This window comes from Canis lupus, chromosome 15 (assembly GCF_011100685.1).
Source record: "Canis lupus familiaris isolate Mischka breed German Shepherd chromosome 15, alternate assembly UU_Cfam_GSD_1.0, whole genome shotgun sequence".
Lineage (NCBI taxonomy): Eukaryota > Metazoa > Chordata > Mammalia > Carnivora > Canidae > Canis > Canis lupus.
The window spans coordinates 63,126,874-63,151,472 of record NC_049236.1 but is presented as its reverse complement, the minus strand read 5'-3'; the positions used below and the strand labels follow the sequence as shown (position 1 = coordinate 63,151,472).

General features: G+C 39.0%; 1 protein-coding gene across 3 annotated transcripts in view; it reads left to right on the top strand.

Moving 5' to 3' along the window:
• SPOCK3 (SPARC (osteonectin), cwcv and kazal like domains proteoglycan 3) overlaps positions 1–24,599 on the top strand; it is a 404,892-nt gene that overhangs the window by 134,864 nt on the left and 245,429 nt on the right. Inside the window, exons 2-3 of one of the 3 annotated variants that reach the window (XM_038559155.1) lie at positions 3,193–3,201; positions 3,306–3,351. The exons of 1 other annotated variant lie outside the window; for it this stretch is intronic. In XM_038559155.1, coding sequence (XP_038415083.1) covers positions 3,193–3,201; positions 3,306–3,351 — 55 coding nt within the window. The remainder of the gene's footprint in view (positions 1–3,192; positions 3,202–3,305; positions 3,352–24,599) is intronic. One more of the 3 variants, XM_038559156.1, reaches the window with a different exon arrangement.

Sequence of the window (24,599 nt, the reverse complement as noted above, 5' to 3'; positions counted from 1 at the left end):
AAAGTCAGGGATCTTCCTGTCTTTTGTATTTCCCCTATATATAGACATTTTGCTGATTTACTTGCTCCTTGGGAATAAATGGAGTCTTTCAGTGGGACTTTTGGCCCAGGCTCTCCTCCCACGAAAAGTTCTAGGGGCGGGAGACACTCTAATTCCCGATGTGATTTTGTCACCTGAACCTGAATTTTTCCAGCTGCAGGCGTTTCTTGCCGTTGTTTTCTGAATCCCAGGTTGGCTTTTTTTTTTGTTTTTTTTTTTTTTTTTTTGTTTTGTTTTGTTTTTGTTTTATCCAAATTGAAGCTTGAGAACAACCAACATTCACACAAAGCTTTTTGAGGCAAAAGAAATTGTGCCTGAATGAACACTTATGTGAAAATACGTTTATTCTGGCAAAATTCCTCTAATGAGGTGAAACCATTTTCAGAAAAAAAAAAAAAAAAAAAGAAGCCTAGTGATGTGAGAACACAAAGAAAAATATCTAAAAATAGTTAATCGGCTACTTTGTTTCACTATCAGAGTCAGATCCCCACCGTGGCCAGAGAAGGACTTAACCAGAACAACCAGGTCATGTTTTGCATTGATTACACGTTCTCAGACAGCTACGGCCCCAAACCAGCCCAACCGTGATCGTGTGGTTCTTTTCCCCCACAAGATTTAGATTTCTTATTTGGAAAGCAATCTTAGAAAATCAAGATTGGTCACTTCCCATAAGATAAAACCTGTTACTTTTCAATGTCTTGATTGCAGTGTCGCTAACACAGAGTGACATGTTGCTTTCGGGTGTGCAATACAGGGATTCAACAGTTTCACCCGCTGCCCCTGTGCTCATCCTGAGGTCACTCAGTCCCCTTCACCTGCCCCCACCGCCCACTCCAGAACCATCCTTTTGTTCTCTGGAGTGAAGACTCTGTTTTTTGGTTGTTGTTTTGTTTTGTTTTGTTTTTTGTTTTTTTTCTCTTTTTCCCTTCATTCATTTGTTTTGTTTTTTAAATCATACATATGAGTGGAATCCTATGGTATTCGTCTCTCTCTCTGACTTATTTTGCTTCGCCTTATACTGTCTGGCTCCACCCGTGTTCGTAAATGGCAAGAGTTCACGCTTCCCTGTGGCTGAGCGCTACTCCTCTGCACACACGCACCCGCTGCTCCCCTAAGTTGGCTGCCGTAAATGCTTCTGCAATAAACATAGGGGGGCATCGATCCTTTCCCATTGGCGTTTTTGTATTATTTGGGTAAACACCCGGGAGTGCAATTAGTGAATCATAGGGTAGTTGTGTTCTTAGATCTTCCTGCAGTGGCTGCACCAACACTGTGAGCATTCCTGGCAGGCAGGAGGGTGCCCTCTCCTTCACAGCCTCGCTCACACTTGTTGTTTGAGGCCTTGATTTTAGCCAACGCGACAGGTGTGATGGGTGTGTTATTCTGAAGGAAGTTATTTAATATGGTTGAGGTCATGTTGTCTGTCTGTCTACCCACCTCCACTTGATCCCTGCCTGTCTGTCTAGAGGCTGGTGTTTTAAGCACTGCATGTTGCATGACACATGTTGCTTTCAGGGGCACCCGGGGGGCCCAGCGGGTGAGCACCTGCCTTGGGCCCAGGCCATGACCCCGGGTCTTGGGATCGAGTTCTGCGCTGGGCTCCCCACAGGGAGCCTGCTTCTCCCTCTGCCTGGGTCTCTGCCTCTCTCTCTGGGGCTCCCCTGAATGAATAATAAAATCCTAAACAACCCCAAGCACATTGCTTCGCCGTGGCTGAGTGTCAGTGCTGAAGGTGCCAGGAGCTCAGCACGGCTCCTGTCCTCCCGCCGTCGCCTGAGTGCAGGGAGCCTGATGCCGGGGCGCCGGCGGCTGCGCTGCACAAGAGGCCCAGCTGGAAGCGGAGCCCTGGCCTCCTGGCTTGGCCTCCTGGCAGTGACCCCGGTGATGAGTGGCCGGCTTTCGGGGAGCTCGCCATGTCTGCTGCTGGGTATTTTGGGGGGCACTCGCGGTCCAGGCGTCCCAGGGTGCTCAGGCCGGTGCCTCTGTGGAGCAGGGAGGCCTTGGCAGCCCCTTCGTGCACACACGGCCAGACCCCATCTACACTGTCTGCAACTAACCGCAGGCACCTTGCTCAGAGGCGCCGGTATTTTTTCCCAACTTCAGTCCAGGATCTGAGGTCTACATAATTTTCTTTCTTTTCTTTTTTTTTTTTTTAAGACTTTAATTATTTATTTGAGAGAGGTGGGGGTGGAGAGAGACAGAGGGGAGAGCACAGGGGCCCTGGGAGCGGGGAGGGGGCAGAGGGAAAGGGGGAAGCAGAGCAGCCTCCCTGCAGAGCCCAGCAGGTGCCACAGCAGGTGCCTGGTTGCACCACTTGCGAAAGGGATGCACCCACCACGTGGTAAAGTCAGCCTTAAATTTACATTTTCCTTTCTCCAGATCCACCATGTATTCTCATCATCTAAGTCAGTTTTCTTGTGCTTCACGTTTTGTTTTGTTTGGTCATGCTTCACGAGAAATCCCGACTCCTCTCCTTGCTGGGAGTGAGCGCTTCTAGGGTGGTAAAACAGCAAATACAATAGTCAGTAATTTTTTTTTCTTTTTTTTCTTTCTAAAAATTCTTTTCAGTTTACATGGCTCCTCCGTAGTGTCGTATACTCATATTTATTAAGCATATATCTAGTAAGTATATTGTAATGATTCTTTTCAATATTAAAGAGTTAAACTTCAGGCAAGATTTAATTAGGTCTGTATTTTTTTTTTCAAGCTTCCAATTGCATTTTGATGAACTCCTTAGATATTCAATTATCATGTGACTGATTTGCAAAGTCTATTTATACTGTATGGGCTAGTGCAGACCCCTTGGTATTTCGCTGCCGTGTTATACCAGTGGAAAATGAAGTTGTGTAACTAGACACTGGTGACATACTTTTGTAGCTTATTAGCTTAGGGTAATTACCTGCATGTTCTACTGCACATTGAATTGCAATTGAAGGTGTTGCATTATAATATTTAGGTGACGCGGCAACCAAATATAATTGAATTATCATAGTAAACTTTGACTTGCAATGAAAATGAACACATTTATTGAAAAACATTTCTATGACATGTAAGCAATGTGTTCCCTTTTGATAACTATTGTTTTTCTCTTGTTCCTTTTTTTTTATTTTTTTTTATTTATTTATTTTTATAATTCGCTGCTTGCCATTGCAGGAAGTAGAGGTTTGTATTCGGCTTCTGTATTTCATATTTTATTCTAGATTTTATATGAATCTTTACAATCAAATTATTCACATCCACTCAATTCACATTATTTTCCTCCTTAGGATGATTATTTCCACACTTGGAGTCCAGGAAAGGCCTTCGATCAGGGTAAGAATCTATTTTAAATAAAAATCTTTACATGTTTATAATCACTGTACTTTAAGTTGGTATTTATTGTTTGTTAGATTCTTCTGATACTAAATAGGAGAGCTTAGATCATGGAAATGTTCATACAACAATTAATTTCATTACCAGAATAGCGTAGTCAGGAATAAGCGAATTAGATGCCTTGATTATGTCAGGACGTCTTTCATTTTTAGATACATATCTTAGATTGCCTGATCCGGGCTTCCGAGCTTCATCTTGCCCATTTTTATTACCTGATACAAATCACTTCATCCAGGTCTCAAGTACACTCAGGCTCATTCACTAGGAAATAGACTCATTTGTGCAAAATTTCAAAACAAATGACTTTGCAGTCTGTGTTTCAGTTAATAAAAGCTTTCATTTAAAACAGCGCAGACTGGTAATTAGACTCAGTCGGGGTCTTAGTAAGACCCCAAAGGAGAAGTCGTGGATGAAACCAAGGTTCTCTCACCTCCATGCACGGTTTGCGCTTGAGAAGGGAAAGCAGAAAAGATGCTCGGGAAAGGAAAATGCGCATGAGAATAGAAACATCCAGCACAATGCAATCATAATGATGGGGACAGTTAAGCACACTTGTTTGTGAAATTCTGCAGCATTAGGGACTCCTCCTTCTAGAGACTAGTACAAAAGAATTTTCTACTTTACGTTAACTATGGCAAACCTTACAGAAGATAGGTCTTCCTGAAGTGGGACCATTTAAAAATAGAAGCTTTTAAGTATGACTTGTAATAAGTCCTTAGAGGAATCTTAGCGGATTTTGCTGTGTCTCCCAATTTTTTTTTTTTTTTTTTTTTTTTTTTTTTTTTTTTTTGGTGTGTGTGTCTCCCAGTTTTTGACTTCACATGCTCAAGGTCTGCTGCAACAGCCAACCTTGCCAAGTGAGACCGACCTGAGCGGCCCTAGCTAGGGACGCCCATCAACACTGATGTTGGTGTGAGCTCTCAGTCGCTCACACCCAGTGCCCTCGTTCATATTAGTTTCTCTCTGCTATCCTTCACCCGATTTCACTAGTAATATCTAGAGTGTTTGTGGAATCTGCATTTTATAATTCTGAAAGGTATTTTTGATTTTGCTAACAATATATAAATCAAGTCCAAATGTACTAAAAGACAGGTAATACGGAAATAATGAGATATAGGCTGAGATACATTTGCAAACTTTCTTGGGAAGTGAATTTTTATGATGGAATGATAAACCTCGGAAAAACCAGAATTATCCATGAAATGGATCTTAACACTTAAATTTGCCATACTGCATGCATCCAATTACGATAAGATTATTTGTGGGGTGTGTGTGTGTGTGTGTGTGTGTGTGTGTGTGATAATTTGTTGAATTACGATTTATCTCCTGTTTAAAAAAGAAAAAAAAAGAGGAAAAAAAAAGATTATTATAAGGAGGCTTCCAAACCCTGGTGAGATTGATTTACTTTAATTTTTCAAAGATGATTTTAACCTACTAATTTGCCAAAAATATCCTATTTATTGGGCAGAGAGAAGCTCCCGACATAATAATAGCTAATAGTTGCGTCCAGTCGCTATTCTAAGTACTCAGTATACGAGTCCATTGAATCTCGGCGGGAACCCTGTCAAGTAGAGGAGGAAAGTGAGGCACTTAAGAGGCTTAAGCTCCTGCTCAAGTTCATAGTCCCGCAAAGTGGCAGAGTCAGGATTTGGGTCCAGGCAACCCGACCCCTGAGCCCCATTTCCTAACTACTGTGTGACACCGTCACTCCTACGATAGCCTTAAAATGAAATAATGACATCCTGCTGGTATTTTGAGGTTTATGCTTTAAAAATGAGTATCTGCTTGAGTGAACATTAGAAATAGAGCTAGTGGCTGTGTTTCTATATTTTAAAAGAATATTTTTGGATTTTCAGGCCCGGGGTTCTGATTGATTGAACATGCATAGTTGATAAACATAGATGGGGAAGTTTTTTTTTGTATCAAAAGAAAAAAAAGAAAAATGCAAAAAAACTAGATTGATATAAATATATTTGTTTTGGTTTTGAGTCATATTAACCCATTGGTAGACCCTGGGTTACTCCCTGAGGGGTGAGACAAATTGTCTTCTTCTCATCTGTCTCTGACTAAGAGAGATGGCGGGCATCACTTGGATAGGAGAGGCTTGAGATTTGATGATTTGTAATGTATCTTATGTTTTTATGATGAAAGAATCTTGCTAAGTACCATTTTCAAAATCTGAACTTTTGGACATAAAATAATTTATAACTTTATAGAGGTATTTATAATTTTTAATATACTCTCATGGTATGTGGACATCCATGTCACATCTCAATATCAGTTGATTTTCTCCAGTCTCTTGGGGACTGTTTGCATATTTCTTTTTTTTTTTTTTTTTTTTAATTTATTTATTCATGAGAGACACAGAGAGAGAGTCAGAGATGCAGGCAGAGGGAGAAGCAGGCTCCCTGTGGGGAGCCCAACGTGGGACTCGATCCCAGGTCTCCAGAATCATGCCCCAGACTGAAGGCGACGCTAAACCGCTGAGCCCCCGGGGCTGCCCTGCCTGCATATTTTTTGAAAGAAATGAAGAAAATATTGCCTTAGCATAACATTTTTTTAGCATTACATTTTTTCATGCCAATATTTATACCATTTTAACCGTCCACATTGTGAATTATATCTTCCTTTTCTACAGAATGGTCCACAAAATATGCAGAAATTAAAATATTACTAATGGAAAAAATAATTTTTCATGACAAATGGTGCAATTTCTCATCACCAAATCCTTTCTACATATATGCATAAGTATGCGCAAGTGTACATACGTAAGCATATGCATCATTTACACATGTGTAGACACACACGTATTTGCCTCTATAAACTTTCTTCTATCTTACTAGGACCCAACTGATTGTTCCTATAGAGCTTATCTACCTCGCGGTTTACCTGTGAAAAAAGTTTTTCCTCTTCTGAGTTACTTTTCATAAATCACAATATATCAGCATTGGTTTTTTTTTGTTGTTGTTGTTGTTACTGTTTTACCAGTAAGAGTTTTAGTAAGTTTTAGGAAAATATAATAGTCTCAAATAAATTCAAGTAAAACTATTTTGGGGTGATAAAATCTGCTTTATAATAAAGGAAAGCATACTGATGCCAAAAATAGACTCTTTGTATCTCCCCACGTAGGATCTTCTGTGCCACTGCTTCTGTTCATTAGTGCAGCTAATCATGAGTTGACACAACAGAAATTGACTGAAAGAGAGTTTTAATGAGGACATGAATCTTCTTGAATATGACATGAAAATTTAATGTTTACTATGACAAATTTAGAGGGTAGATGCACGAATGAAACTATACAGTGGTGGCATGATCAAGATTTTAAACAATTTGATGAGCTTTAGATAGGCTGTAACTTTGGAAAAAATCACTTTTTGGGCACCTGGGTCTGTTAGGGGTCTGACCTTGGCTCAGATCGTGATCCCAGGTCCTGGGATGGAGCCCCAGGTCAGGCTCCCCGCTCAGCTGGGAGCCGCCGTCTCCCTCTGCCTGCCACCCCCCTGCTTATTATACTCTCTCTCTCAAATAAATGAGTATCTTTGTAAAAAAATTAAAAATAAATTTAAAAAAAATCACTGTTTTCCTTTTCATTGCATTAACCCTGCCTTGTTTTAAGTCATGGACTTTTTTTTAAAGATTTTATTTATTCATGAGACACAGAGAGAGAGAGGCAGAGACACAGGCAGAGGGAGAAGCAGGCTCCCTGCAGGGACCCCGACTTGGGACTCGATCCCAGGACCCCGGGGTCACGGCCTGAGCCCAAGGCAGGTGCTCAACCGCTGAGCCACCCAGGCGTGCAGGCCATGGATTAATTTGGGTTTATAACAGATAAGGCATTGACATTCCTAGCAGGAATTCCTATCAGCTGTTTAGATAGTCTGCAGGTGCTGCAGTGCTATGTGTACAAGGAATACCTTCTATTGAAAAGTTCTCATCCCCAGGGTGTGATCTCCAGGCCCCCAGACGACATGGTTGGGGGCAGCGAGGGCTCTGTCCGCATCTCCCTGATCGTGCTGTGCCCCCGGGGCCTCCCATGGCAGTGGATCAGTCAGCGGCCTAGTGCTAATGAAGCTGCATCTAAACAGATGCTGAGAGGTCACGGCAGGTCCACCGGCAGTGCTGGTGTGTCCCGCGGGTGTGCTGGGGACACCGCAGGACTCGGCTGGCCGTGGCCACGAAGGCAGGTGCGTGCTGGCCGTAGGCCCAGGGTGGCGGCCCTGAGGCCGGGGCTGCACCTGCAAGGACGGTAGAGCCCCAGGCTGGGCTGAGCCACCCCCCGCCTCTGTGGGGCCCCGGGCCGACCCCGTCAGCCCCCCTCTGCCGCACACCCCTCACCACCAGCAGGCCTGTGGGCCCTGGCCGTGACCTCTGGCCGTGACCTCTGGCTGCCGGGGAGGAGCTGAGCAGGCCCCTCCGGAGCCTGTGCTCCCCAGTGAGCAGAGCTGCTTGCTGCTCCCGCCTCTGTTCATTCTCGAAACTGAAAAGGACCAGGGCTGAACGCACACAGCCCTAACTTCGCTTTCCCTTCGAGCAACACACAGGCGCCGCCTGTCCCGTGCATGACTTGGATCCCCACTTGTTGACGGGGGGGGGCCTTATGAATTTCTTCCTGTCCTTAGAGGGTGGCGATGGTAGCGGGGGGACAGAGGTCGGGGCTGTGCCTGCTCCACAGCAGGGGCGTGGGCTCCCACAGCACTGCCCTGGGCCGGTGCTGGGCCTCCCGGCGCCTCTGCAGTGGGAAACCGGGGTTCTCCCAACTGAAGCTCAGTGAGGACATGTGCAAAGATAGGAGGTGATCCCAGTATTCTCTAAAAATGCTTTCAACCACTCAAAATATAGATTCTGACCCCTCATGTGATTTGAACTATCATCTGATCAACTCACAAGAATGGATTTTGTATTTTTGTATCATTTGGGATAAATTACTTGTCGGGTATTCAGTTGACACCAGCCATGTCAGTTTGCACCGTACATTAGTTAGACCATCCGGGGTGGCAACCTCGGCACTAGAAAGCCTGCAAAAAATAGCATTCAACTTAGAATCGAATGGCGCGTGCTAATTTATTCCATGTCAAGTTTAGTGCACAAGAACTATCTAGGGTTTATACATGGGAAATGTATTTTCCCTTCCTATCCAATTCTGATTTCTTATACAAGATAATTTGTTTTATCCCACAATCTAAAAAAATAAATATAGGAGTATTCCATAAAATGCAGGAATCAGAAATCTTGCATTGCCCTATTTTATGTCAGTGCTATTTCTTCCATTGAGTAATAAATATTGCATAAAGGTTTGCATTTTTAATGTAAGAGATAAAATCAAGATAAACAATGCTTCATTTGGTGCGTATCACGGTAGCGCACATACACGTGTAGGAAGGCAAATTATATTTATTTCCTTTCAGTGACCTTGTGTGTTACTAAATTGTGAATCAAATTTATAGAGCAAGAGGTTGATTAAATATGCTTCAAAGGTCTTCAGATTTCAAGACGTAAGATTCTTATCTCAGACTTTGATAACCTAATGTAGTAATACGATGCAAAGATCGAAAAAAAAATGTAGATGGATATCTAGGAAGTCATAGTTTTTAATAGGAATCCTCCACTGCTTGCAGAGGTGACGTCCAGTCCTGCCTACACGTGAAACTTCCTACGCATTCATGTTAAAAGCACGGTTGCTAATCTGGGCTAGATTCTGGGCACTTGTGTGTGTGTGTCTGTGTGTGTTTTAATTTTTAAGAGTTGTGGTAAAATTCACATAGCATGAAATTTCACTATTTTAACCATTTTTATGTATATGGTTCAATGGTATTAATTCACATTGTTGTGAGATTTCCACCCTCTCTCTCCCCAGAACTCTCTTTTATCTTCCGAAACTGAGATACTATAGCCCTGAAACCCAGATTCCCTACTTCCCAGTTCTTGGCAAACAGCATCCTGTGTTCCACCTCCATGAATTTGAGTATTGGAAGTATGTCACATAAGTGGAATCATACAGAATTGGTCCTTTTGTGGCTGGTTTATTGCACTTGGCATTGTGACCGTGTTGTCGCGTGTGTCACAATTCCTTTTCTTCTTAAAGGCTGAATCACGTTCTAGCGTGTGTATACACTACATTTTTTTCAACTCATACGTTGATGGGTACTTGGGTTGCTTCCACACTTTGGTTACTTGAGAAACGAATACTGGCTCACAGATGTCTGAATCTAGGTTTTCAGTTCTCCTAAATACACGCTCATGAGTGGAATTGTTGGATCACCTAGTAATTCTGCGTTTAATTATTTGAGAAACCATCATATTATTCTCCATAGAGTCCGTACCATTTTACATCCCCACCGGCGATACGGAAAAGTTCCAATTTCTCCACATCATCACAACACTTGTCACTTTGATGTGTGTGTGTTAATAATATCCATCCCGATGGGTGTGAATGTGTTTGTCTTTTAAACTACAGTTTATTATTTATGCAGATACAGTTGAAAATCATAGAGAATAAGCAATGACTTATCAAAATAATTCTCCTCGGTGGTGCTGTCTTGCAATGCAAATAGCTTTTTGTTGCTGTTGTTCAGATAGTTGTTTTTCTAATGCAACCACAAATCTCAGGGAATTTTAAATAACCTATTCGCCTTTTTAGATTTGATTCCAGAAACAGGTGCTAAAAGGGTTTGAGAATGGATTGTGAGAATCAAGGAAACTCCCCAGAGATTAAACAACAACAACAACAACAAACATCATTTCTATTGAACAAGTACTTCTGTGTGTCAGGTATTATGAATAAGCCAATCATCGTACTAATCTTAAGTAGGTTTATTCCTTAATTTGCGACAGAAATTGAAACTGAGGGATGTCGATACAGGTGACGGGGCCAGCAAGTGTTGAAGCTAGGTTCGAAATCTTGTTATTAGTGGGTTAGAAGTCCATTTGCTCTTTCGTTACACAATGTGGTTTTAGATTTAGCTCATCTGTATGCACATTTTTGGTCTGTTTCTCAACTCAGAGATCCATCTTTTGATGAAAAGACATGGGAGGAATGACACAGGGGGACATAGGTAGCTAAAGGTCGACATCAGGCACACGTTGGATCACATTTAGAATTGCTCCACTACCGCGGTAAGGAAGTGTTTGCAACCTGTATTCTCATTTTCAGGATGGAGGGATATAGATTTTTAAACTCAGTTGTATAACCGTCATCTAATAAGTACAAGGGTTGTTGCATTGAGTTGTGTTTCCATCGCTTGGGAGTAACTCACAGCATATCTGTGAGACAAGAAAGTGTTTCAAGGATGAACACGAGCTTCTGAGGAATACCTTCTCGGAAGCTACTTTTCACTGGAGTGTCCTGGCCACAGTTCTCACCCTCACTTCCTTATATGAAATGTGGAAAAAAAAATACATGTCTTAGTATATTAAGGTATTGGCATTCAAACCCGGAGGCAGTTTTGACCCAGCCGCTAATACATTCAAGGGACTTTGGCCTCTTACCTGTCTCCAAGGTCCAGGCTTGACTTTCTACTTGGCTACGCTATTCCATCTTCACATGGCACTTACTGTTCGAATAACTGCTTCTTAAAGTACAATCTGTTTTCTCGTACCTACTTCTTGGTCCTATATCCCTGGTCAACAGTGAGTAAATAAATTCATCCTTCTACATGAAAATTGTGTGAATATTTAAAACTAGCTAGTATGGTACTCTTCCCGGAAGATTTTTAAATTAATCATTTAATTTTAAAATAAGTGAAAGACTTTAATTAGAATACTCTGCTGCTCATCATACAGACAACTGGGATGTCCTGAACACATTCTCTTCTAGTTCTAACATCTCACATTTTTTAAAGAAGATTGCTAATTTTGCTATTTAGCACTAGATATTTGTTTTTTCTTTCCTCTTGGTATATTTCTTGATGATTCTACCAAGATCTCCTCATCTGTGCTTAAATATTGTATTGAGATAGCTCAATTAAATGGTTAATCGATGGGATAGTTAAGTAGGCATTTGGTTGGATCGTCTAGACAGGAGTTTAAATCACAATTATGGCCATACCGACTGTATTGCCCCACGCAAGTAACGTAACCATTCTAGAGTTGTTTTCAACTAAATATGAATAAGTTCCAAATTTACAAAGTTGTGAGACTGAGTAAAAAAGTATATAAAACCTATGCACATTATTTGAAATGTTCAGGGATGATTTTCTCTCTCATATTTCTTCTGAAGACAATTAGTGAGCTTCCACTACTCATATGTATTTGAATGCAATGTTTTAGTCCTGGCATAATAATTTGTTCTTTCTACTCAATATTTCAATAATCAGAGTGGCCATGCAAATTCTTGGACTTAATACTGTTAAACAACAGTTATTTTGAGAGTTTCTTTTTTTTATTTTGAGAGTTTTTATGAAAAATCATCTTCCTTGACACATTTGAAGAAATTTGTAATTTTCAAGACTTTGAGTTGAACAAATTGTTACTCTATTACATTAAAGCAACATACATCACAATGTTGTCATTAATACAATGGGAAGTCTTAGGTTTATAAAGCCCATATGGTATGGTAAAAAAGAATACCAGTGTTGGGGTCTATAAGTCAGGTTTTGTTTTTCCAGCTTTCCTAGTTGTTAACATAAAAATCAATTTTATACAATTTAAAAAATAGACTTTTTAGAGAGTAATATTGGAAAAGCTCCCCTGCCTTACGACTTTTCTTTAACTTTAAATAGTACAGGTATTACTAAGCCTCTTTTTAATAGACTCTATTTTTCAGAGCCATTTTAAATTGATAGCAAAATTGAGCAGAAGGTGCAGCAACTCCCACACACATGCACAGTCTCCCCCATCGTCAGCATCTCCCACCAGCATGATGCACCTACACAGACGCAGCATCATCACCCGGTGTCCCCAGTTGACATCATGGTTCACTCTTGGTGTTGTACAGCTTATAGGTTTGGATGGACATATAAAGACCCCAGGCTATCATTATGGGATCCTATAGAGAACATTTCCTGCCCTGCCTGTTCATCTCCCCTCCCCTAACCTCCAGCAATCACTGATATTTTTATTGTTTCTATAATTTTGCCTGGTCTAGGATGTTATATTGTTGGAGCCATGCAACAATGCAGTGTGTAGCCTTTTCAGGTCGACTTAATTCACTTCCAGTTTGCACTTAAGTTTCCTCCATGTGTTTCCCTGGCTTGATAATTCGTTTCATTTTAGCATTGGATAATATTCCCTTATCTGGATGTACCACAGTTTATTTACTCAGGCACCTACTGGAAGACTTCTGGGTTTTCCCTAAGTCTTGGCAATTATGAATAAAGCTGCTATAAACAACCGTGTGCAGGTTTTTTTTTTTTTTTTTTGGACATAAGTTTTCAACTCAATTGGATAAATACCGAGAAGTGTGATTGCTGAAACATATGGTAAGAGTATGTTTATTTATGTAAGAAACCGCCAAAGTGTCTTCCAAAGTGGCTGTACCATTTTGCATTCCCTCTAGCAGTAAATGAGAATTCCTGTTGCTCCACATCCTCACACCATTTATTTGCATAATTTACTTGCCCCTTAGGTATTTCAGAGTGTAGCCCTTTCAAAGCATCTGGAAATAGACGATCAACGATTTTTCTATTTTATCTAGTAAAGCTGTGTACACCTTCAGAGCCACTTGATTATTTTTGATTATATGATAGCCTAAGTCTTTCTAATCTTAAGAATTTATTATTTTACTTTATGGAAGGGGTTTCAAGCATGAAAAGCTCTTGAAGATGGATTATTTTCCTTCCTACATATTAATTTTCAGTATGTTGGTAGATCAGGGATCTTAAAATCAAGCTACTCGTCAAACTCACGTGGGCAGTGTTTGTATACATGGCCCCATACCCTACCCGCCGCAGCATCAACTCAGGGCATGGAGTCCTCTACTTTCTACTTTTCACAAACTCTCCAACAAATGCATCTGTCCTAGACCTGTTTGAGCTTAAGTTTAAAAAAAAAAGAAAAGAAAAGAAAAGAAAAGAGAAAAGAAAAGAAAAGAGAAAAGAAAAGAAAAGAAAAGAAAAGAAAAGAAAAGAAAAGAAAAGAAAAGTTACCTGACTCCTTACTCTACTTTTTTCATTCTTTTAACTCAATGCTCTATGCAGCAAATACACTGCATTATCTGTTATTTTGGTATATTTCTTTTTTTTTTTAATTTTTTTTTAATTTTTATTTATTTATGATAGTCACAGAGAGAGAGAGAGAGGCAGAGACACAGGCAGAGGAAGAAGCAGGCTCCATGCGCCGGGAGCCCGATGTGGGATTCGATCCTGGGTCTCCAGGATCGCGCCCTGGGCCAAAGGCAGGTGCCAAACCGCTGCGCCACCCAGGGATCCCTATTTTGGTATATTTCTTACCACATTTGACATATCTAATTAAAGGACTGAATAAAAGCCTCAACGAGTAGAAGAATAGAATTTTGAGTGTGATTTTGCTTCCTTCAAATACAAGCAGATGAATTTGACTATTTGATACAATGCTGAGGAAGTTATGCTTTATTGTATTTAAGTTATAATTTACATTTACTCTTTTGTTTATTGATAATAATTTGGCTTCTCTATGGAGGAACATTTTCCTAGCATTTTCACATATGTTGCTTCATTTGACCTTCACACACACCAAATCTTTCAAAGTTTTATTTAAGGGGAGTGAGATTGTTGTTCATTGCAACATATGAAGAAACAATAATTTGGATTTTGATTTGCTCACAAATACTGATAAATGCAATTGAAATTAGTAGTCAGATTTCCTAGATACTGACCTTGATGTTTTCCAAGATATAATGCAGCTTCTGTTAATTTACTAATGGTTTAAAAGCAAAACAACCTACTTATTTAGCTCATTTTGTTAAAGCATAATTTTTAAGAGTCCAGAAAAAATCTGTCATTTGTTGAATACTTACTATATACCATGAGCATTTAGCTTTTATCTCATTCAGTTCTCAATACCAACTTTCATCTTTCTTGCTTTTATTTTGCTCACATTTTTATTTCTTTCATTGCTCCCATTACAACGAGAAGGAAAATTGATGTTCAGTGAATGCAAATAATTTGCCTATGATCATGCAGCTATTTGGAGTAAGAACTAGAATTCGTATATATCTCATTTGATTCCAAATTCTGAGGCTTCTCCAAATCATGACCTGGGTCGGCATTTACGCTGGGGACCTGGCTATTTTCATAATCATTCATTGCAACTTCCAGGTAGACTTCTTAGGGAAGTTGTTGTTGCTACTAGGAAAAGGATGGAATTATTTCCACTTACTGTAACTTTGTCTAAAATCATTTAATCAAATGCATTTAGCTTCTAATTTCTGATCTTTAGAATGAGAAGTCTGCAGAGAATGCTTTCTAAACTTCCTATCTCCTCTTTTGTCCTTTGAGTGTTCTGCAAGCCCTGTGAATGCAGGCTCTTGAATACATCTTTAATCATAAAGGTTGAAATATTGTAACACTTAACTCTGCCAATAATTTTTATTTATATCATTTGAAAAAGAGCAGTAGTTTGTCATTAGAAGTTTGTCATTAGAAGGATGACTTTGATTTTCAGGAAGACTTCGCAAAAGTAACACTTTAAAATAATATTTGGAGAAAACTTTGTTAGCAACTTAGTTTATCAAATTTATTTTGAAATATTTTATCAACATCCATACAGTTGGCTGATCATCAGTTCGTATGCATTAGGTCTGTAATATTTCATGATATTCTTACAGGTTTAATATGATTCCGTTTCATATGATTGGAAGAGCAGGGCTTGCTCTTCCTTAACTTTGCAGCTACTCAGTCAGACAGTTAAGGGACTTGCCCAGAGTTACATTAAAGAGCCTATAATGCTAACTATTTATATTAAGTGGCACATCTGGAACTAGGCTTTATGTCATTTATCACCTAGCCCTGTGCCTTCTCACTACACTATATCCTCCACAATTCTTACCTGCTACTTTCAACCATCATCCTAAAGACTAGCCAGTTATGGCTGTACTGCAGTAGACGTGGTTGTCTCTTCAGGTAAGGACAGAGCATTTAGAAATTAAAATAAATTGTAGTGCTAGATGGGCAACAACATGTTTAAAATTTCAGACTTTAATGCAAGAAAGGAGGTAGCATTATTTTAGGAAATTTTGTGGGAATTTTCTTGAGAATCAGATAGTATGAGGTTTGAGTCTGCGCTGTACTATTTATTAGCCCTTCTAACTTGGAAAAATTAATTAACCCAAAGCCGAAGGTAATATTTGCAGATTAACAATTAACTAAAGCCCCGAGGGCTTTCAGGAGATAGTTAATAAAGAAGCAAGGGGAGAGATGTAGGAAAACTAATAGGCTGTCGTTTAGGGTCAAAGCATCTTACAGTTTTACACAATATTGTCATATATATATATATATTTCACACATTTAAAAATGTTTTTTTCAAGAGCACTTAAACTATGCACAGAAGCTTGTATTCTAAAATATTGATAATTCCTATCAAAAAAGAGACAAACAGACTCTTAAGTATAGAGAACAAACTAATGGTTATTAGAGGGGAAGTGCAGGGGGTGGGTGAAATAGGTGAAGGGGATTAAGAACACACGATGAGCACTGACTAATGTATGGAAGTGTTGAATCACTATATTATACACTTGAAGCTAGTATAACAGCTAACTATATGGGAATTAGTAAAAGAATTCCTAGCAAAAAAGGAACTAAAGAACATATAGACTTCCACTTAGTTTTGACACACAATATTGTAAATTTTGTGTAGATTTTGAACACTCTTTCTTAGTAAATGGAGGTCGGAACTGCACCTATGCACAGACTTCTATTCCCTACCCATTTTAAATTGAAAACATTAGGAAATAAAATAGAGATTATATATAAAAAAATGAAAGTTAAAAAAAAAGACATGTATAGTCAGCTAAGTGTCAGTCCTGGATTTAAATTATTTCTATTAAATGGGCTCTAATTACTAGATTTTAATCACTATTTTCTCTTATAAGGTAAAAGTCAGTATTATGGGTTGAATTGTGTCCCCAAAAAAGATAATTGTTGAAATCCTAGCCCCTCACACTTGTATTTGTGACGTTATTTAAAAATAGGGTCTTCGTAGATATAAATTAAGATGAGATCGTACCAGTTTCGGGGAAGCTGTAATCCAGTATGATTGGTGTGTTTATATAAAGAAGAACAAGGTGACAGATGGACATAAAGGAAAAGGCCATGCGGCCACGATGGCAGAGATGAGCGTCATGCTGCCACAAACCAAGGCGCGCCCAGGATTCCAACAGTCTCAGAAGCTGGGAGAGAGCCTGGGGTAGGGTCTCCTCCTGAGTACGCAAGAAAGTCCCAGGACCCATTCTCCTTGATGGCACACTTCAAGTTTCAGAAACGTGAGAGGATACATTTCTGTTTGCTTAAGCCTCCCAGTTCGTAGTACCTTGTTATGGCAGCTCTAGGGAGTCAGTACAGTCAGTGTCATCAAAATGATGTTTAAATAATTCCTGTAGGGCCCTTGGGTGGCTAAGTCAGTTAAGCATCTGCCTTGGGCTCAGGTCACGATCTCAGGGTCCCCGGATCGAGCCCCTGTCGGGCTCCTCGCTCAGCAGGGAACCTGCTTCTCCCTCTCCTTCTGCTCCTGCTTTCTTGCTTTCTCTCTCTCTCAAAAAAAAAAAAATAGATAAAATTAAAAAAATAATTCCTATGATTACTAAACTGATTTCATTTCATAAGCATAAGAGTTGATGTACAAATAGACATAATGTCTTTCTTTAATCTAAATATTAAAAATACTATATATTAATTATAATTTAAACTCATGAATTTTTGAGTATATAACATTTTATATCACGTGTGTGTGTGTGTGTGTGTGTGTGTGTGTGTGTTAGATGGATGTTCTTTTTTAAGCACCATCTGTTTTCTGGCTTCAGCACCCTGATTTTCTTTTAGAAAAACGTGCCTCACTCCACAGATTTTCATAGGCTGGTGTCACCCACAACCTGGAAGTACTTATGTGACCTACATCTGACTAAATAGAGTCTCCCTGGCCCCTGTTCTCAGCCAGTAGTTTAGGGATGAGAACGTGGCCCAAATCAGGCCACTTAGATTTGGGGGATATGCAGGGGAATTATTTTTTGTCATATTTATTTTTGTCACTTTATTTTTTTTGTCATAGTTTGTTGTATTATGTATGTAGTTCCACCTGCAAAAAAAAAAAAAAAATATATATATATATATATATATATATATATATATAGAGAGAGAGAGAGAGAGAGAGAGAGAGATTCTCTTTCCTATAGTTCCCCCACACATCCCCCAAATCTGAGCAGCCTGATTTGGGTAATATTCTCATCCCTGAAATCTAGAAAGTCATATTGGTTTTTAGTAGACTATAGAATGATATAAACAATGTATGACTCCATTACTATGTTTAGGTCTTAGCTGTATATTTTCATTGTAATGGATTATACTTGGCAGAGAAGGGTAAAAAAGCAAATGTAATTTAAAAGTAGATACTTCTACTTAGGAAGTTTTGTATTTTAAAGGCCTTGTTTTGAAGGCATCACAAGTCTTTTGAGAGCCCATCTGAAATCATCCCAAATAACTGTATTAGCAAGAATATTTTAAAGTCATTTATTTTTTTTTGTATCTTCTTCTGCACCTGGCTTATAGTGGGACTGAAAATTATTTCTGGTTGAAGCTGGAGCTCGACACAGGACTCCAATAGGGATAAAAATAAAGAAATGAGGTCAAGGAAGACAAGTGGCATGCTTAAAGAAGAAACTCTCAAACTTTGGGTGCTTTCCACCTAATTTAGGACACAGTAGAAAAACAGATAAAGTCAACTGTGAAGCTGAACAATCGGCCCTAAATATCCAGGGATATTTGATATTTTGGTATATCATAAGGTATACTACAGAGAACTCAAATAGTTGAGGCAATTTGTCTTATTAGGAATTGTCATCTATCAGTGGGTATCAGGAGGGCGATTTTGACTGAAATTTTTTTGACAAGGTATGTTAAATGGTCTTTTAAAAATATTTAAAACATGAAGGTGAAAAACAGGATTATTTTATTGGGAGTTTCTTCAACAGAGGGTCAAATACAATAATCTTTAATGACGTTATTTAAGCTGTGGGGAGGAATTTAATTCAGTTCTAACCTATAAGAGATGGGGGAAGGGCCTTCATCACAATTGCCTACACAGAATGATGTGGGGTTGCAGAGATCTGGGGGAAAAAAGTTGTATTTGCAGAAATGCATATGTTTAAAGACAGGATGTCTAACCCATGGGGAAGAGAGTGAAGATTTGGCTTAAACTAGGAGAGATTCAGTTCTAGAGCCAGGAAACTAGGAAGCGTCTCATAATAAGGATTCTGGCAGAGAAAAAAGGAAAAAGGATGGAGAACTAATTACCAGGACAAAGGAAATTACCGCCTAGGCCTCAGGGTCATAGAGCGGGGTGATAGCGCATGAGAGACGCGGCCAGGTGGGTTTGCAGAAGTAGGTGTAGGTGGTGTTCACCTGGACCCCTAGGGAAGTATGTCCTATAGGGACGTCTGTTGAGCTGGCTGGCAGGTGATACTTCTATTTTATACCCTGTGATATATTTTTCATCATCTTCTACATAATTTCATCTGCTAATCATGATACTTAAACCTGCCGCTCTTCAGTCCAAACATGGAGTCACACTTAGGTGTCATGAAAACCATAACGGAAGGCGAAAGGCGCAACACCCCAAACAAAAATCTACTGATATATCAGGTCTATATCATAGGGATTTATAGTCTGTATTAAAAATGGCTTTTTTTTGTGCCTTTTTTACCTTAATCCTCAAGACTTTACTCATTCTTGTATTTTTTTTTTAATTTAAAGATGATCTGTGCTGAAGTTGACACTCAGCCCTCTCTCACTTAATAATCACTAGTTTATTTTTTAACCTACCTGAATGGGTTCTTACAGAGTATTAAACTAATTTATGGAAACAGTATATTTTATCAATAGGTAGATGTTAATTTGGAAATTAATACATTACTTAAAATATGCTTAAGTACAAATGTGCTTGTTAGAAAATAATTGATTAATATATGAAGTTTCAAGATGTAAAAATTCTTTAAGGAGATAAATCACCTTTTTAGGCAAGTACCCTGACATTTTTTTTCACCCTGAAAACTACATTACTGTTGATTAGTTTAAAATATCTATACCTTTTCAAATAAATTCAGCATTGCTTTATATGCAGTATATTTAACACCAATATTTTTCTAGCTAGAGCATTATTAAGTTAAATTGAAATTCTCACCAGATTTAGATCTCACAGGCCATATTTTATCTTTATTAAAAAGTTTCCTATTGACAGTGCACATGTGAGAGCTATAGTTTTAATCACAGAACATGACTTAAGTCTTGCTGAGCTGATAAAATCCGAATCACCATGCTGCCAAGTTAGGTTCCATATTGCAGCCCTGTTTTTAATTAGAAGGCTAAATTGCTGTCAGACGGTGTTTTTGAACCTTATCTTCATCTTTCTATTAAGCAAAAGACATTCAGCATCTCATCCTGAGAAGTACAAGAATTATGTTTTTTTTTTTTTAAATCAGTTATTCCTTTTCCATACCTAATTTCTTTGTTTTTTAGCAGGTTTTGTTTGTTTTTTAGCATGTTTGTTGTTGTTGTTGTTGATGTTGTTTTATTTTTTGGATAAAGCGTGAGTATTGGGATACAAATTTCAGTCCTAATTTCTCAGTTGGTTATCTCTTTCAAGAATGACATTTTGGTCGTGAAATAAATAAATATTATTTTATATATGGATTATTCTGCCTCTTGATCCTTGGTTGATTATACTTTAATAGCTTTCTAGAATTCAAGAGAATTCAGAAGTTTTTCAGAATGTGGAAATCATTTAATTCTTATATTCAGATTCTTTCTTAAAGTTATCTCTTATAAGACCTTTCAGAAAGAAGATAGTAGCTACTTCTATTACTATTTACTCTTTTATATTGCATTAACTTCTGCTTGGATGGAAGGGAATTCTGAAGTCTAGTAGTATATAGTTCAGTAGTATGTAATAAAATTATGATTAATATATGACTTTTATTGAGCTGGAAAAGCTGATGAATATGAAATAAAATTATTGGAAGAAAACAAAGAATTGATTGTAATTTTATACAGGACAGACTTCAGATAAGTAAGTTTCAATAGAGAATTAAAAGTTTACTGATAACAGCAACCGTAAATTCATCTTAAATTCATATAAATATTTTTGGTAATATGGACAGAAGCAGGCAAGGGATATTCCATTAGCATCCTTGGTTATATTGTGCCATCATGTTGAGGATTACTCTGAGACATCCAATGAATGGGGCGAGGACCTACATGCTGTGCGTTTGCAGATTCACCTTATGTTTTTCAGTTTATAAGGGTTTGCTTCTTCCCACTCAATTTCACTTTCCCGTTCCTATCTGAAAATGAGCAATAACTCTTCTGTCATAAGTCTTGTGTGAGGATTAAATCATATGTAGGAAGGTTTGAGGACTGTACTTAGCCCATATAAACATTTTTAATAATAATAGCAATAATATAATTATAATAAGATGGCTAATTATATAATTATAATGGCTAATAACATATGTTAGTAGGTAATTATAGCTCTTGACTTACAATTTCAAAGTACAAATATATCTTTTTTTTTTTCCAAACATCAAGTTACCTTGAGCATTTTGTAATAATATAAACCCTCAAAAATACCCAAAGGTAAATAACTTTAGCAGTAGGCAAGGATTCTTTTTAGTTTTAAAAAGTCATGTATTAAAGCTTGGCACTCCAGATTTCCTACTGCTAAATTAGCGGGAATGTTTATGATGATGATGATGTCATGATACCATGATATTATGACTAACACATCCTGCCAATGACTCTGAACTAAATTGAATCACAGTGGTAATAATGGGTAATCCTGCTGAGTATCTCTGCTAAGCATGGACAATTAAGAAAGAAAACCATTAGTTGTAATTGAAGAATTCATGTTTGTATCTAGTAGTTTTTCACAGGAAACTAAAGAAGATGAATCCAAATAAGCCCCAAATAATGCAATAATCAGTCCTCGTTGCCTCATTAGCATTTTAAGAGATAATGACAATTGAGCCCTTTAGTGTGTTTTCCAGAACCTAATTAAAAATGCAATTTATAATTTTTAGAATTGGACGTGGAACCAAGTATTCGTCAAAATGTCATTTAAGTAGAGCTCTTTTCTTCTAAGTTTTTTTTTTTAATTTTTCCCTATGATAATTAATATAATTTGGATGAAATAAACTCCTGTCTCTTACACTATTTTCCTTCTTTCTCAAGCTGGGCTGTTTCACAAGTATGTTTGTACGTGGTAAGGTCTCAACAATCAGCAAGCATTGACGGGCCATACAGTACTTGTTGTGGGTCATATGATATAGTCTGTATGGCCTTAGGAGCTGTACAAATCAATTCTATGGCTTTATGATGAGGAAGCCCGAGTCCCTCACTGCTGTGCCATGTTAACCTCGAGCCCTGTGAACCACCTTTTCTGAAGGCTTCATTCCTCAGTTTCCTTCGTCCTCAGTGCTAGGCCTGAAGTACTGTCCCTTTCACTTTTGCCTCTGAAACTCCCGCCCATAATTGAACATCAGTAGGTTAAATAATTAAATCACATATCAAAATCGGACGCTTTACGTTTGCCTCACATACTCGCCCCACCCCCAACAAGGGCCCAACCTCTTGAGTAATAAATGGTATTTAGGTTATTGATTTCCCAGTCTTTTAGGCTTGGACTGTCTCTCAGCCCTTCCCTTTTCACTCAGGTTCGCCATTAATTTGTTGAAGTGATTTAGCCAATTCTGCCTCTATAGTAAGTTTATATAAATTTCGATCTTTTATTTATTTAGTTTTGGAGAAGGAGGGGGAGGCTAGGGTGGAGGGGCAGAGGGAGAGGACGAGGGAGTCTCACCCGGTCTCCCCTCAGTGCCCAAGGCGGGGCTCAGTCTCACAACCTGCAGATGGAGACTTAGCCAAGGTCAGGAGTCCTAGCTGGGACCGTGTCCAGCCAGGTGGCCCAGTTTTATCTCAGTGGCAGGTGAGACGAACCAGCGCTGGCTAAGAGCTGTGCGAAGGCCTGGCTAGAGGGGGTCTGAAGATGAAGGTGAGGGCTCGGGTCAGCAGCCTCACGTGAGGCCCCGAGACAAGGCCCTGAGACAGCAGGTCGCTGAAGGTCAAGGCGAGGGCTCAGGTCAGCAGCCCTGACCTGGGTCGGGGCTCCCCTCCTGGTCCGGGACCCGCGGCTCTCCGCTGGTGGGGCCACCCTGGCCCGGGCACCCCCCCCCCAGGAGGAGGGCACTGCGGGCTGATGCACAGGCAGAGGCTTTTGCCTTCTCGCTTCATTCTTCCATGATAATACTGAGCTTCGGTCTAATCTCTGTCTCTGGGCTGTTTCTGCTCCGATCTGCAACCCGCGGAGGGGAGCAGCCATCGCCAGGCTAAGGTGACGGATCTCTGAACTACCTGCCTCCTGCTCTTTCTTCTCTGCCACACTTTCTCTTAAAGTGTGTGACCCTCTCGTGTCACTCATCACTGGTGATAGCAATATTATGAAGTGTTCCTAAGTACCTTGGTACGGAAACTGATTTTCATGACCCTATATTGTTGGTAGAGAATAAAATACTTTAGTGAAGGGAAGGCGTGCTTATATTTGCTGAAGATAATAATAGATCAGATTTATCCCCTCCATCCTCAGAGAATGTGAATATCCCTTTGGTAAAATAGTCATAGAATAAAATAATTTAAAATATTTAGAATACTGTAAATGTGTCTATTCTATTCATCTTTGCTTTTTTTTAAGACCTCTAATAGAATCCATATGTTTTGACAGAATAGGAGTCGATAAATATGAAAATATTTTTAGACCAGATGTTGATCAAATGGGTTCTACTAATATGAATCTTAAAACATATGGATAGATACATTCATAGAGGTATGAACATATAAATTCATAAGGATAAACAGGTAAAGGTGAAAATTATGCTCAAATTAATGTTTTATGGTGTTTACTTTTAAAATGTATTTTGTTAATCATGCTTCAAAAATTCTACAAATAAAATGTGGAAAAAGAAAAATAAAAGAGACACAGTCTTATTGAATACAAGACAAACATCTCATGGACGAAAATGGAGCCATGAGCCTGGTGGGAGCTCTAGGCTCCTGGGCTTTAGGTCTGACATTGCACAGAGCAGGTCAGGAGTTCAATTTATTGGGTAAATGGCATAAAAGTGTCCTTGCACAGAACTTTATTTAACTATTAAAATTATTATTTGGAAACAGGGGTGAGAATAGGATTCCTTCCTACAAGGTAGGGGGTGGATGGAGGGATTGAGCGTCTCTTTGCAACTACCTCATGCTTGAAGCTCAGGATGACATAAAGCTGCAGATTTAATCAAGAAAGAGACTTGTGGCCAGGATGGGAGCAACACTTCTGGGGCTGCGAGCTCAGGGACTAGATTGGTTCTACCACTAATTGGTTCTAGTAGCACTGGATGGAAGCTGGACCAGCAATTTTAACTATGATTCTTGTTTGGGAGTCTTGGAAGTCCAAATGGAAACGATTGCTCAAAGAATAAAGGAAAGCAGGGAAGGAGATAGAATGACAGAGATTTTTACCAGACAAGATAAACCTCAAAGATCTAAAGGATATTTGGAAAAAAATAAAGCAGAGAGACACTAACAAAGTTAATTAGCAAAATTAGATACTGAAATACATGCTTCAAAAGAATAATCAAAATCTGGGAATAGAATAGAATGCAAAAGTGAATGAATTTGGAGAGATTGTCAGAAATTGATAAACTGTGCTGGTAAATTGGACTCTAAAGATAAAAGGTCAGGGACGCCTGGGTGGCTCTGAGGTTGAGCATCAACCTGACCCCGGGGTCCTGGGATGGAGTCCCACATCGCTCCCTGCATGGAGCCTGCTTCTCCCTCTGCCTGTGTCTCTCATGGATAAATAAATAAAATCTTAAAAAAAATAAAAGGTCAGAGACTAATTTTATATTGCTTAAATTTTTGACCAAAATGTTAGAAAACAATAATTAGTTTAGATGGTGGTGGTTGGTAAGTGATTAGAGATTGCTAAGAGCCTAGTGTTGTTTGGGACAATAGTTAACGAAAACTTAG